The sequence below is a fragment of the Watersipora subatra genome, chromosome 2 (assembly GCF_963576615.1).
Source record: "Watersipora subatra chromosome 2, tzWatSuba1.1, whole genome shotgun sequence".
Taxonomy (NCBI): domain Eukaryota; kingdom Metazoa; phylum Bryozoa; class Gymnolaemata; order Cheilostomatida; family Watersiporidae; genus Watersipora; species Watersipora subatra.
Genome location: NC_088709.1, coordinates 58,022,730 through 58,037,181, shown reverse-complemented (window position 1 = coordinate 58,037,181; position 14,452 = coordinate 58,022,730). Strand labels below are relative to the sequence as shown.

The window sequence follows — 14,452 nt, the reverse complement described above, 5'->3', positions numbered from 1 at the left end:
ATGACTGAAGTTACTAGCGATGAAGTGAAAGAGAGCCTCCGAGCAGCTGTACCTACTCAAACTATTGGTGGCACAAACATCGCGGCTGGGATCTACGAGTGTCAACGAGTAGGTGTTTTTTTCACATTCAGATAATATATAATGATAATATATAAGTACTAAGCACTTTATGCTAAGCTAAAGCAGGCAGCAGTACATTTTTTTCAGAGCCTACAGTGCAAGCTCAGTGAGACTGGTACCTGTTTTAACTGTGGTTAAACAATATTCATACATTTAGTAATATATGTATTATTACGATTCTTTGATCAGAGCTTTTTTGAAAATTCAGAATGGCTCTATATCTACCATTAAATAATTTAGTAAATCCATCCTGGCAAAATAAGGGTTTTTTACAACAAACTTGAACACATCCTATCTACCTGCAAGAACGTTAGATTGGCCAAAATAATTTTAAAAATAAACAGCTTTCAAATAAAATATTTTAGCTTTTTGGATACTATTATAAAATTGGATATAAATTATACTGCCCTAACTCACTGGATATTTTAAACCAATTTAATTTAAAAATTTTTAGCTTAATTAAGATTATTTATCGTGACATAACCCTTTGTTTAAATTTTATATTTAGCATAACTTTCTGTACTCTTCCAAGCAAAAAAAGCTGTTAAATATTTTTCAAATTCTTCAAGAAACCTGTTTTGTTGTAAGCTGATACTGGTCATGTTTCCAGTTAAGCAATTCAAAAAAGTTAGCAAATTTTTCTCACAGGATCATTTACATATTTGTTTTAGATACTTGCCCAATACACCGGAGGGGACATCAAAAATACTAGAATCCTCTTGCATAGTGACGGAGAAGGAACTGTAGATAATTCTATTGAACAAATTATCAGTGAAGGTGTTATTCTGGACACGGTCTTGTTTGGGTCAGTAGTTACGAATACTGGTAACTCCAAGTCAATGTTCTTTGGTTCTCTTTCTAACGTATTCCAAAATTTGATTACTACACATAGCTCATTTATTTTATTGTGTTAACTTGAGTACAAAAGACGAATTCCTTGCAATATAAAATATTGCAGCAAGAAAGACGAACACAAAAGAAACTTTTGTCTGTATGACCAAAACCCCTGTTGGAGGCTAGGAAAAAGCTTCCAAGCCATGAGATTTAAGCCTAGAACACTCGGTTTGCTAACGCAAGTTTTTATCACCTGCACCACTTAAGCACATGCTGGCTGTTTAGAATAATAACATTTGTAGTTATTACGCTTGACAATCGTTCATGCTACACTGGCTTTTTCAGTACCTGCTGGTACGGGAACCACAATGGTGCCATTTGGCTTAACAGACCAACATCCCAAAAACTGAAACCATTTCACCACTTTCTAGCAAATCAGATTAATTTACATATAGTTTTATCACATTGTTATCACATTTGACAATCTTCAATATTGCAATGGACCGCAAAACTACTCAACTCACTGTTCTCAAGCAGATTAAACCACTAGAATACAAAACACTAAAAATCACTTTTTTTGAAGTTGAAACTGTTTCAAAATTGGCTTTGTATAGACATATTATTTTCTGGCTTAAATTACCTCTTTTGAATCTAAAAAAACTGAAAATAATGTCAACTTGGAAATTATTTCCATTATTTAAGTTTTGGGTTTTTACGATCTTGTTACTGGAATTGTTGATTTTTGCCTATTTAGACTTTAGCCATATCTACGCAGAAGTTGGACCAATATTAAATTATAGAGAACTTTTCTATAAACCTAAATCTTACTAGAAAGCTAACTTAGAATTGATGAACATTGTGTACCGTGGGAAATATAAGTTGTCTATTGCTAACAAGCTTGGTAATTGCAACAAAGTACCCTTGAATAAAATACATGTAGAGTATGCTTGTCCTGAATTGTATATACATTGCATGACACACTGCTAAATATTAAACATTCGTTTTCTCAAAACTGAAAAAAATAACTGATTTCGAGGTCTTCTTTTGCCTTTTAGTAGTTACCCTACAAATTTTACAGGTTTAGCACCTACTGCACTGTAACCATTTTTTCTTTTCTCAGTTTGTGACATCAATTATAATAAACTCAATAACTGAGAATATTGCTGTGACTAACATTCCTGCTATGGTGTCTCTATAGGCACTCATTATTAGTATTCGTTTCACTCCCATGCATTGTGGGAGATTTCTTATTAGTAATCAGTGTCATTATAACGAGCAGTGCAGTGGAAGCATGCCTGATTGTGAATATAATACCCTGGGTTTGATCCTGGTGTCAGACAGTTTTTTTTTACACCGCTTAGTGTAGTTTTTTACTGAGGCATAAAAAATGCGACACTTATTATAGTGACAATTTCATTTCACAGGATATGTGGTAGTTTTCTTGCATTTAAAAATCTCACCAGTTTCCTCTAACTTTAGACAAGGAGGATTTCTAGCAGATCGAGCTGGGGAGACTGGAGGACAGCAGTACTTTGCGAGTGATGAGCGAGGAGGAGTTGGTCTATTGGCATTCTATGAGTCAACTGCTTTACGTACATGTGAAGCTGAAAATGAAGATGCTTTGGTATGTTTTATGTTGTTTAGGAATGCTAGCTTTTCATTAGTAAGTTATCAACTTCAGACGAAAAGGTTCCCTGTATCAAATATTTTCTTCTATAGGCCTTCAAAATAAAGAAAGTTTGCAAATTTGTTTTGATGTGATGGCAGTCAGAGGATGAGGACAAGGCTGAAAAATCTAAAACTCTAAAATCACAAAATCAACTCAGTAACTAAGCTAAGAGGTACATAATGGCTAAAACAAAACTGACTTTTTCAATTACATGTTTTCTCAGCATTTTGCATGGAAGGCTTAACTAGCATCAAAGCAATTGCCAAAAGTATTTTTAACTAAATGACTAACATATTGTAATACAATTATTGAGTAACTTATTAGAAGCTTGAAAATATAAGCTTCATGTTAAGATTCACGGTACTCAATGTGGTCAGATTGAACATGTAACCGACACAGGTGCATTTAACATGACTGTAAACATGACTTATAAACATATACACATATACACACATACACATATACAAATACACACACATACATAGACACATATATACACACACACATGCATACACATACATAAATGCACGCACAAACACACACATACACCCGCATACAAACACACACACATACATACACATGCATATATATACACATACATACATACACATACACACAAATACACACACATACACACGTATATACACACACATATTTATACACACAGACAAACACACATTTATACACATATATACACACATAAACACATGAATACACATATATACACATATAAACAAATATATAAACATATATACACATACATACACATGTATTCAAACATATATACATATATACAAACACATACACATATATAGACATAACTACACATATACACACATATACACTCATATAAACACTTACACATACACACATACGCACGCATGTACGTACATACCTACATACATATATATATATATATTTATATATATATACATCCACACACACATATGCATCAACATATACACACACATATACACAGGCTTATACACACACTTATACACACAAATACATACACATATACACACACGCACACACACACTCTCGCACTTGCACAAACACGCACACATGCACACACACATACACACACGCGCACACGCACACGCGCACACACACGCATGCACACATGCACACACGCTCATGTACATGCTTCTGCGCACATGTATACACACATATGTACACACACACGCCCACAAGTACACATACACACATACATGCACACGTACATGCATGCACGTACACACACGTAAATGCATGCACATACACACATACATGCAAACATGTGCAAGGACACGCAAACGTACACACATACACACACACAACCACACACACACACAAATAGGTGACACACATGGCGCACACAACACACACAACACACACGCACACACGGTACTCACAAATGAAAGCACAATAAAAACAGACTACAAATATTGATGATACAATAGTAATTACAGGCCAAAAAGCAATGTTTTACTTTTCGCATTCTTTAACCCTTTTTCAAGTTTTAAATGTGCTTTTGGTTAAGTGAGCGACCCTCTCCTGGCTTGTTTCGTTGAAATTTACGGTCTCAAAATTCCATCACTAACTTTGCATGTCAATAAAAATTCTTTAACTTATTAATGACACTCTTGCTTACCAAGCTTTCCTGAGGTGCATCTTCATGTTTGAAGTTACAAACATTCACTCAAAACATGAAACAAGTTTGTCAAAAATAAACTGTTAAATTGACCATGCCAAAAAAGAAGGTGATTTTAAAACTTCAACTAAAAAAGTCATTCCTCGCAATTTTGTAATGTGTAAACCAGTGAAGGTTTATCAAGCTTATGGAAAGCTTATTTGAACCAAATCTGATTATGCTTGTGCTGAATCCTAATTTAATGAATATTATTTCACAGTTTCAGGTTCCAAGTAATAGTTATTTGCACTCATCTAAAAGTGTTTGTGATGTAATTTCAGGAGAATACCATCTAGTATTTTTCTCTAATAAACATGGTATGATCTTCATAAGTACTCATGCAAATTCTTAAAAACTAAGAAAAGCTAACAGTTATTCTGCTTTGACCTCAGAAATCAGTAATTAACCATTTATACCGTACCAAGCTACATATCTGATCAAAATTTTGAAGCTAAAACCTTATCAGACTCTAAAGCTGGATACAATGCCATAATACAGTATTTTAGTAGACCTTTGCAAAAAAAATGTTATAGGTTTTGTTATAAATGCTGCATACCTTCGAAGAAATGATTTGTGGTTAATAACTTAATCTAAGCATTTCATACACCAAATTTTATTTTGTAGCTCAACAATGACCTAATATTGATTATTGCGGGAGAATTAACATATCAAGGAAGAGTCTACTTTGATGTCACTATTGGCCTGAACACCAAAATGGTCTTCCAATACGATGCTAGAGTTGAAATATCAATATCGACTAATCTCCAAGTTACCTTATCCGAAGATGTTATCTCTCTGACAACAATTGTTACCATAGAAGGTCAACTTGTAAGTAAAAACTAATTAACCAGGTTTTTTGTTTAAACCAAAGCAATTAGTAGGAATTGAAGTATTTTATTCTTATAGATAAGACGCTTTAAAGATAATTGTGCAAAAAACTAAACTTTGCTTCACTTAGTAACAATTCATCAAAAATGTGCTTCAGTTTAATATGAAAATACAACATATTTTCACAAAGCCAAAACTAGCTTCAAAACCGTTTTAAATATCATGTTATATGCTGGACAGTGCAATCAGCAATGTTAAATAGTTCTACAGTGTTTAGGTGAACTATCAAGCGACCTATAGCTGTACCTTAAAAATAAACTAGCACGTAATTTCAGTTAATTTTATTAAAAAATAGTATGTTTTCCAGAACTGTACAATGTAGGAGATTGTCAGGAGTAACCATTATATAGAGAATTAGCCCATAAAACAATAAGGCCCCCAAGTGGTGTAGTAGTGGTGTTCTTGCCATTGAGCCTGATGCCATTGATTTGATTCTAGAATGAAACCATTTTTTTCTAAAGCTATTAGCTTGGCTCTGGACAAACAGACGTACGGAGCCTGTTCTTATTGTAATAAAGACTAGCTGAATGTCCGGGTAATAAAAATTCTTTAGTCAGGAGTTTAATTTTATTTAACATAGGAAATATTTCCAAATCTAACATTTTACCTTCATATGATGAGACAGGTGTTTTGTACAATTCAAATAAATTAAAAGACCATATATCAGTTGTAAAATTGTCCTTGTTTAAAATAGTTAGCAAGTTTTAGTTAGATAGTCTTTTTACTACAATGTTTACCATGAAAAATGATTTGAGACTGATATGACTGTTACGAATTGAGAAAATACGTTAAAACCATGAATATGTTGAATTAATAATAGCAACATATGATTACATACAGCATAGAAGCATGGGTATAAAAATATTACTGTTGAAACCAAAGCTGTCCATCATTCTATAATTATTATGCTTGTACCTTTCAAAGTCAGTAACAACATAACAATGAGATATTGGACTGCTTTTTTTGAATGCTTTATCTAACCAAATGGAGAAAAAGTGTATATGCAATGCATACTTGGGATAATACAACAGTCCACTTGGAAAGGTTTCAAATTTAATAGTTCCTAGCAATGGTCATGAGAAAGAACCGCAAACTGGAGTTAGTAATAGGACATTTGAAAGTTACAAATAAAAAAATAGGGAATGCTATTAGAAACAGCTTTGAAATCTTTTAAAAAGCAAAAAATTGCTAAAGGTAATATTAATTAATAGTAAAAAGTGCATTCCATTTAGCGATAAAGATACCGTAGATAAAACAGCTTAGAGTGGTAAGAATGGATTAGCCTTGTGCCGAGGCGAGCCTGTTAGAGAACATGTGGTTACAATCCTTGTGAGTTCAAACCCAGTACGAAGTGTGTTTTTTATTCTTAAAAGTTCCTCGCTGTAAACAGATAGATGTCAAACAGTTACATTTGTATATATAGATAATTGGTATTTTTCTATCGTCTGCAACTAGTTTCTAAAACAACACAGGGTAAAAGAACTTTGTTTATGTTACCTCAAGCTAGTCTTGAAAGGTTGTGATTCAATATTTGTGAAGTGTATACAGCCAATTAAACTGAAATCACTAGAAACCAGCATGATGGCTTGGTGAGCTAATCCCAAAGAGAGAAGGCGACATTATTGTTTAGCCAACATTAAGTGCAGTTACTGTCTTTTTACAAATTTAGCGTAAATAGATTTACTTTCATTTCATTTTAGGAACAGTTTCTAGATTACACTATCACCAAAGAAGATCCAGACACTGAAGTATCTGTCATCCTTACTGTAACTTCTTCACCAGTTCCTGGAATTCAGCCTATTGTGGTTAACAATAGACTCAATTCCAACAACATTGATTTTAGCGCAAGCTCAGAGGTAAGGTAAACTAAAGAATATGCGAGTAATTTTATTGTGAATCTGAAGTCTTCATAAAATTGCTATGTGTGAAGTTAACAGTTATAGTGAGGATATGTGCAATACTTTATGATTTCGTTTTTAAAAGAAAGCTGATTTAGGTTAGTCTAAAACAGTGACCATACTTTTTTAAAGAATAAAAGCCAATAATATTTGAAATAAAATACTTTAATTTAAAGCCCTCTAATGCAAAAAACTTGATACAGTTATTCAGTAAGCTAATTAAAAGCCATACTAATACAAGACCATGTTCTGCTGGCTGTATTTATATAAAACTACATGTAGCTGCATTACCCGTGTTCGGGAACAGATTTACGTAAAGCAATAGTTTTATTGAGAGTTGTCTTTCATAGTGTAAAACAACTCCAAATATGCAATCTACTGAAACTTTTGTACTGATCTGACTGCATACACATATGCAGTTGTACATGTGAATAATGTTGGAGAGACCAATGGAAATATGCAATGTGTTTTACAGCTAGTTTACAATGCATCAATCGCGAACCAATCAAATCGGAATTGTCCTAAATTTGTACACAGAACTGATAATGAAATTGACATTGCTAAGCAAACTGACGTTCTTCAAACTGGCACTACTAAAAAGTTTTACATGTTTTAAGAAATTCTAAAAAATATTTTGCTATTGCACTGCTTAGCTATCGCCAGCATTTACTGAATTGAGACTTCTGCATGCTTGAAACACTAATCATGACTCTCCAGTTCTTCGTCTATAGCCTGTGTTTTGACATGGTATATACAAACTGTGCACCAGTAATGCGGTTGTTGATAAAATTTATTATCAATAAAATCTACTATATAAACTACATATATGGCCTCTCGCCTTTCCAACGTACGACACTACGTCTGGAGCATTTTTGGACATTTGTCCCATAAAAAAATTTGACCCTATACTATGTTGCAGGACTGTAGTCAAGTGCAAAGTTTTCTGTCCATACACGGCGCCTAGTAGCAGCTGCTGTAGTTAGTGCATCTCGCTGTTGTCACCGTTTCATCTGCTGTGAAAATTCAGCTCGCCGAGCAGCTGTTGTAGCTAGTGCATCATGTTCTTGTTGCCGCTGCATCTGCTCGGAGGTTTCTGCACGTCTGGCCGATGTAGCGGCTGCTCCGAGCCGTTTGAGTTGCTGTTGGGGTCGATTAGGTAGTCTCTGCACTTCTAGCAGCTGCAGCATCTATTCTGGCCTGCTCTCGATGTACCTGTGTTTGTCCGGCGGTTTCTTCTCTTCTAGCAGCTGCTATTCTGTTTTGTTGTAGGCGTAGCTGTGTTTGCTCTGCAGTTTCTGCACATCTAGCAGATGCAGTAGCAATTCTGTTTCGTTGTAGGCGTAGCTGTGTTTGCTCTGCAGTTTCTGCACTTCTAGCAGCTGCAGTAGCAGATCCGTTTCGTTGTGGACGTAGCTGTGTTTGCTCTGCAGTTTCTGCTTGTCTAGCTGCTGCTTTGCAAATTCGGTCTTTTTCTCTACAGGAATCAATCTGTTCTTGCGTTTGGGCAGTAGGCTTTTTGGAAGGCATTGTACTGCTTCAAGCATTTCTAAAATTAAATGAGATGGTGTGCTTTTTTGTAATATAGGCTGCACGCTTTCTTCTCACCGTCGCCTTTCGCCAGGCTCGGAGTGCCCGTGCATGTTCTGTAGTAGCTGTAGTTCTGTATTACTCGTAGCTGGAAAAAAGCAAAAGTAACTCAGATGCAGAAGGAAATGAACATGTTTATTATCACAAACAGTGGCAAATCCAACGTTTTCAACCCTTTCACTGAAGTAGACTCACTCATGCATTTTCTATGGTCGACCGCCATAGACACATTTTTGCGACTTTCCCAGCAATTGCTAGTATCTGAATTTTATTATTCGTTGATAACATAACCAACGATCTTTAAGACTTGTATGGAGTGCCAGTGTTTTCCAAAGATTTCTCTATAAAATTAGCCTAAAACTTAATTTTAAATCGTTGTTTGAGAATTTCCAACTTAACCCCTTTGGGTGCATGCGCCGCTATAGCAGATTGAGTATATTCTTCTAAAATTCATCAGCCAGTATTTTGGCTTTGTGTAGTTGCATTACTCATCTAGTGCTGTCAGAAATTATGAGACCACCCAATAATTCTCGCCTTAGTTCAACTTTGCACCTCTGCTGGCACCATATTAATTCATTCATTTGCCACATATTGTACATCATTAGATGCAGAAATTTCTCCTTGTTCTAGTAAAGTAAATCAGGAGTCTTTCATTCTTTTTTTACAGCATTGGTGATAGAATTGGTGTCATCAAGTTATCTCTTCAGTGTCCGACCACATAGCTTGTTAGTGGTAAAACGTCATGTCATCACTATGTGTTGTGCATTCTGTAATCTCACAAAGTCAAATAGTTTGGCAATGGGTTTAGTCTGCCTACTTGTCTTCTTTGTTACATAAATTTGTATTTAAACTCAGAAGATAGCTTGCAATATCATATGCTTCAAAATGCCTCAACATCTCACATCAGAGCAACGATATTTGGTTATCCATCTTCATAAAGCAGGACTTTCTCAGCGAAAGATTGCCTCAGAGGTTGGATGCTCCAAAACAGGTGTCAACACTACCATTAAGCAATGGTTGGAAACTGACGGATTAGAAGAGAGGCCTGGAAGAGGACGAAAGCGAGCCACTACTGTACGCCAGGATCGCACTCTGGTGCGGCTGTCCATGGGAAACCGTCGCTTGACAAGTACTGACCTCTGCAGAGAATGGAAAGAGTCAGCTGATGTTGATGTAGCCCCTTCAACAGTCAGAACCAAGTTGTTGGAGAATGGTCTGAGAGGTTGTAAGGCAAGAAGGAAACCAAAAGTCAATGAGAAGCAGAGAAAGGCACGATTGACTTGGGCAAGAGAACATTTGACACGGACGGAGGAGCAGTGGGCAAAAGTCTTGTTCAGCGATGAAAGCACATTCACAATCCAGAACCATGCGGGTAACAACTACGTCAGAAGAAGAACCAATGAAGAATTTAGCCCACAGTGCATATTGCCAACCATCAAACACCCGACCAGTGTAATGGTTTCGGGGTGCATGGCGGCAAGTGGAATTGGTCGCCTCCATATCTGCGAAGGAATGATGAACGCTACAAAGTATAAAGATGTTCTGCAGACCAAGATGCTGCCAAGTGCCAGAACCCTCTTTCAAATGAATGACTGGATGTTTCAGGATGACAATGCACCTTGTCATCGTGCAAGATTGGTGAAAAGATGGACGGAGGAGAATGAAGTGAGAACCATTAATTGGCCAGCCCAATCTCCAGACTTGAACCCAATAGAGAACTTATGGCAGAGGATGAGTTGCATCATAGCGAAAGACAAGCCAACCAACAAAATAATGCTGATAGAAAAGATAATCAGAGCATGGCATCACATTGTGACTGCAGAAGAACTGCAAAATCTGGTCAGCAGCATGCCAAGACGCTGTCAAGCTGTGATCAAGAACAAAGGCTGACCTACCAAATATTAATGGTAACCCCAGCAAATTGACAACCCCAACGGCCCTTTTCAGGGCCACCATCTATTTACAAGAGTTGTTCAAATTATATTTCAGGAATATCAAAAGCTGAACGAGCTGAAAATTCAATAGAAATAGATAAGCAAATTTTCGTTTTTTTAATTCATATCAGTTGCATATGCCTTTCGATTGGGATAAAAATAAGTATGGATTGTTATGTGATGGAAATTTGCTTCATATCAATCAGTAGAAAATTTCGCATCTAATGGTATATGGTTTATGATAGTTTTTTGTAAAACTAAGTCAGTAAATCATTGCTACCACCAATTGCCTCTTAAAATGTGAGGTGGTCTCATAATTTCTGACGGCACTGTATATTTAGAGCCTGCTTACAGTTACACTATATCTACAAAGCTAAGCATGACCTTCAGACGTGTTTGCAGACATTGGACTGGTCAAACAGCTATGGTCAAATGAAAGAATTTCGAGTAATTTGCGTTCAAAGTTCAACATCTCGATCAGTTAGTAACAACGCGTAGTAGCTAGTAGTTGATGCGTAGAGGCTTCAATTCAGCGATAGAAATGGCAGACTTCCAGTAGTCTGTGTAAGTAGTCTGAGTAAGAGTGATGACGGAGATAAGTTAACAGCTATGGAAGAGACTGTAGATTGCATTGTATACACAGTATAATGTTTTGATTGTTTGTTATTATATATACTTTTATACATTTTCATGCTACCCTTATTAGTCAAATATGTTTGTAGAACACGAATATTAATAAAACCGCTATTTCAAGCTCCTTTCAATATTTATTTTTTTTAATTTTTGAAATAAAGATAATACGATCAGATATAGAATTTTGTCTGCTTTCCAAAAAGTATAGGTGTTCTATGTAAAAATGTTAGTGCTTCTACGGTTAAAATAACTTTTGTTGACCTATGTCATAATCTGTAGAGCATCATGATTTAATTGTACCTGAACACGAAATTGCATTATGCAATTGTACCCGAAGTGGTTAAAAACAACCATTTTTGTGTAAGTTTTGAAAATGCCACTGAGTTAGAAAACAATTACTTGTGTTGATGACATAGCCGGTTCAGATTTGTGTGATTACACATATAATTTAAATAGCAATAGCAGTTATAGCAGTAATAGCAATAACATAGTAAATAGCAATAACATACATGTACAACAATACTATCCTTTTCGATGTAGAAATTTAGTAGGTAAAACGCAGTAGCAGTACCCGTGAAAGTTCTGTAGTAGCTGTAGTACTCGTAGATGAAAAATAAGTAAAATTAACTCAGCCGCGGAAGGAAGTGAACATCTTTACTATCACAAACAGCGGCAAAACCAATTTTTTTAACCCTTTCACCGAAGTAGACTCATTTATGCATTTTCTATGGTCGACCGCCGTTAAAATATTTGCGACTTTCCCAGCAATTGCTAGCAACTGAAATTTATTATTCGTTGATAACATAACCAACGATCTTTAAGACTTTTATTATAGTAGTGACAGTGTTGTCTGTGCTGAAATGTGCTGTACACTATATGACTTTATTGGACCACTGCAAGTGAGAAGTGAGTGCCTACTCATACCATAATCTCAAACAACACAAGATAGACAAAAAGGGCACAGCCAATGACATAAGAGTAAGGCATACTGCCAGTAACGAACACATTCCAAAGGCAAACCACAACTATGTAACAATGCCCCGCTACAAGCGCAAGCTGTATGTCATGACTCTCTTCTTTCATCACATTGTCCAAAGATTTCTCTACAAAATTAGCCTAAAATTTAACTTTAAATCTTTGTTTGAGAATTTCCAACTTAAAAACGAAGATTTTTGTGTGAGTTCATTAAATGCGTCCGAGTTAAAAAACAAATAACTACTTATGTTGATGAAATTATAGCCATATCAATTTTTTGTGAATACACAGATAATTAAAATGCACAAAGTATAAACACAACAAATTTTTTGTATAGCAGTGCTTGTTAAAATGTTGACAAAATGAAATATATAACCAAAACAAACGTTCTAGATCGAGTTTGAAATTTAAAAAATAATGTATACATATTAAGCAATATCGGCAAAATGGCTGGCAGTAGGCCGATAGCTAAATTTGTACACGGACGCAATTGAAAGGGTTATGTAGTAGAAGTGTGGCAATTCATATACAATACAACATTGATTAAGAAATACTTACCTTAGTCTGCTGGCCACAGGGCATTTTTGTGTCGTTTTTTGGCCAAGGTGGCACGACGATGGGGTATAACGAATCTTAGGTTTAATGGATAGAATAAAGCATCTCATAACTTTTTTACTATACCTACCAGAATTATTCTTGTCAAGCAGTAATTACTTGCCATTAAAAGATGGGTAGAAATACATAAATAAGATTTCCCTTGCGCCATGCGCAATTAGCCAAATCAGCCAATCAGCTAGGTAAACATAAATCTACGCAATTTTCCCCTTTGGTTTAATACGGGGCGTATTTGCCTTCACCGATAACATTTGTGTCCTTAGTCTGTTTCCGCTGTTCCCTGTTAGAAACTGCCGTCCACGTTGGTTAGTAGTAGCAGCGCAAATTTAGTATCTTCTATTTAAATTGATTACCACAGCTAGCTATTATCGGTTACATAATTCATTATAATCAAGTTTTACATGCTAAGAAGTCAACAGAGCTTTACTAACGGAAAAAAGGGATAATCCAGTTTTTATGAGATGTAGAGCACCATCTACAAACAGTCAGATCGCAACTCGCAGTGTTTAGTCGTATGTAAATGCCACACTGAATGCTTGAGGAAGATTGCTAGTGAGTCGAAATAACTAAGAGCTTCTCAAGTAGCAAAGAACCTCAAACCCCTGAACAAAAACAGGTGAGATGATAGCAAACTCATTTACTTAATAATTATGATTAATTAATCAAAGATTAAATGCATTGCTTTATTGAAAATCTTGCGTTTCCTTCACTGTTTACTGTAGTCAGTTGGATCAATGAGTGATAGGTGTTGATTATTCTAATGAATCAAACTCTCAAGTCAAACTTTTCAGTCCAGATTTTACATATTGGTTACAAACTATACAATAAACTACTCTATGTCGTAGGTATTGTTGCTGTGTCTTTAGACACTCAGTGTTTCATACACTCAATAGCCTAATTGAATTTGTGTAATTTTTAGGCTAAGACGGTAGCACTACATAGGCCTAACATTATAAGCTACTTATATTATTGGGCTTCATAAATAGAATACCTAGATTGGGTATTTTTTAATAAACCAATAATACTGAACTATTTGTAATATAGCATGCATCTGCTGATTTTTATTAAGACTTAGCTCGCCTATTTACAAAATTGGAGACTGTATTGCTCTTCGAAACGTCAAACCGATATCAACACAAAGTGTAGTACCTTCATGCAACTGTATGATTGTTATTTAACTGATGGTTTGGTTAGTTTTAAGTTACTATATTGTGTCATGCAGAACTTATCAGTACTGTATTATTGTGTTATTACACTATATTATGGTGTATTGTATTATAATTATAGCTGTATTATGTTGTATTGAACTGATTTGAATTGTGTTATAGGATTGACATGTTGCATTATGTTGTGTGATATTATATATATTAATACATTTTTTGTTGTATTTTAATCAATTGTATTATATTGTATTGTTATAGCGCTCTCATATCAATTATGACCTTACAGAAGTATGTGATGTATGAGTTAATTAAGCATTGTTGTGGTTAAAGCTAAAGGGGGTACATCTATTACTTTTATGTAGGGCTATGCACATTGCGTACACGTTCAAATCAGTCTTGTAGCTCTTCCTATTTTCAAGTTTTAAATTTATTGCTACATGCTTTGATAGATCATTTTTCGGGTA

The 14,452-nt window shown here is 35.3% G+C and overlaps 1 protein-coding gene across 1 annotated transcript in view; it reads left to right on the top strand.

Moving 5' to 3' along the window:
* The window catches only part of LOC137388372 (calcium-activated chloride channel regulator 4-like), a 40,351-nt gene continuing 25,899 nt past the window's right edge, over window positions 1-14,452 (top strand). The window contains exons 1-5 of the mRNA XM_068074857.1: window positions 1-108; window positions 792-925; window positions 2,434-2,578; window positions 4,920-5,123; window positions 6,884-7,039. Coding sequence (XP_067930958.1) covers window positions 1-108; window positions 792-925; window positions 2,434-2,578; window positions 4,920-5,123; window positions 6,884-7,039 — 747 coding nt within the window. The remainder of the gene's footprint in view (window positions 109-791; window positions 926-2,433; window positions 2,579-4,919; window positions 5,124-6,883; window positions 7,040-14,452) is intronic.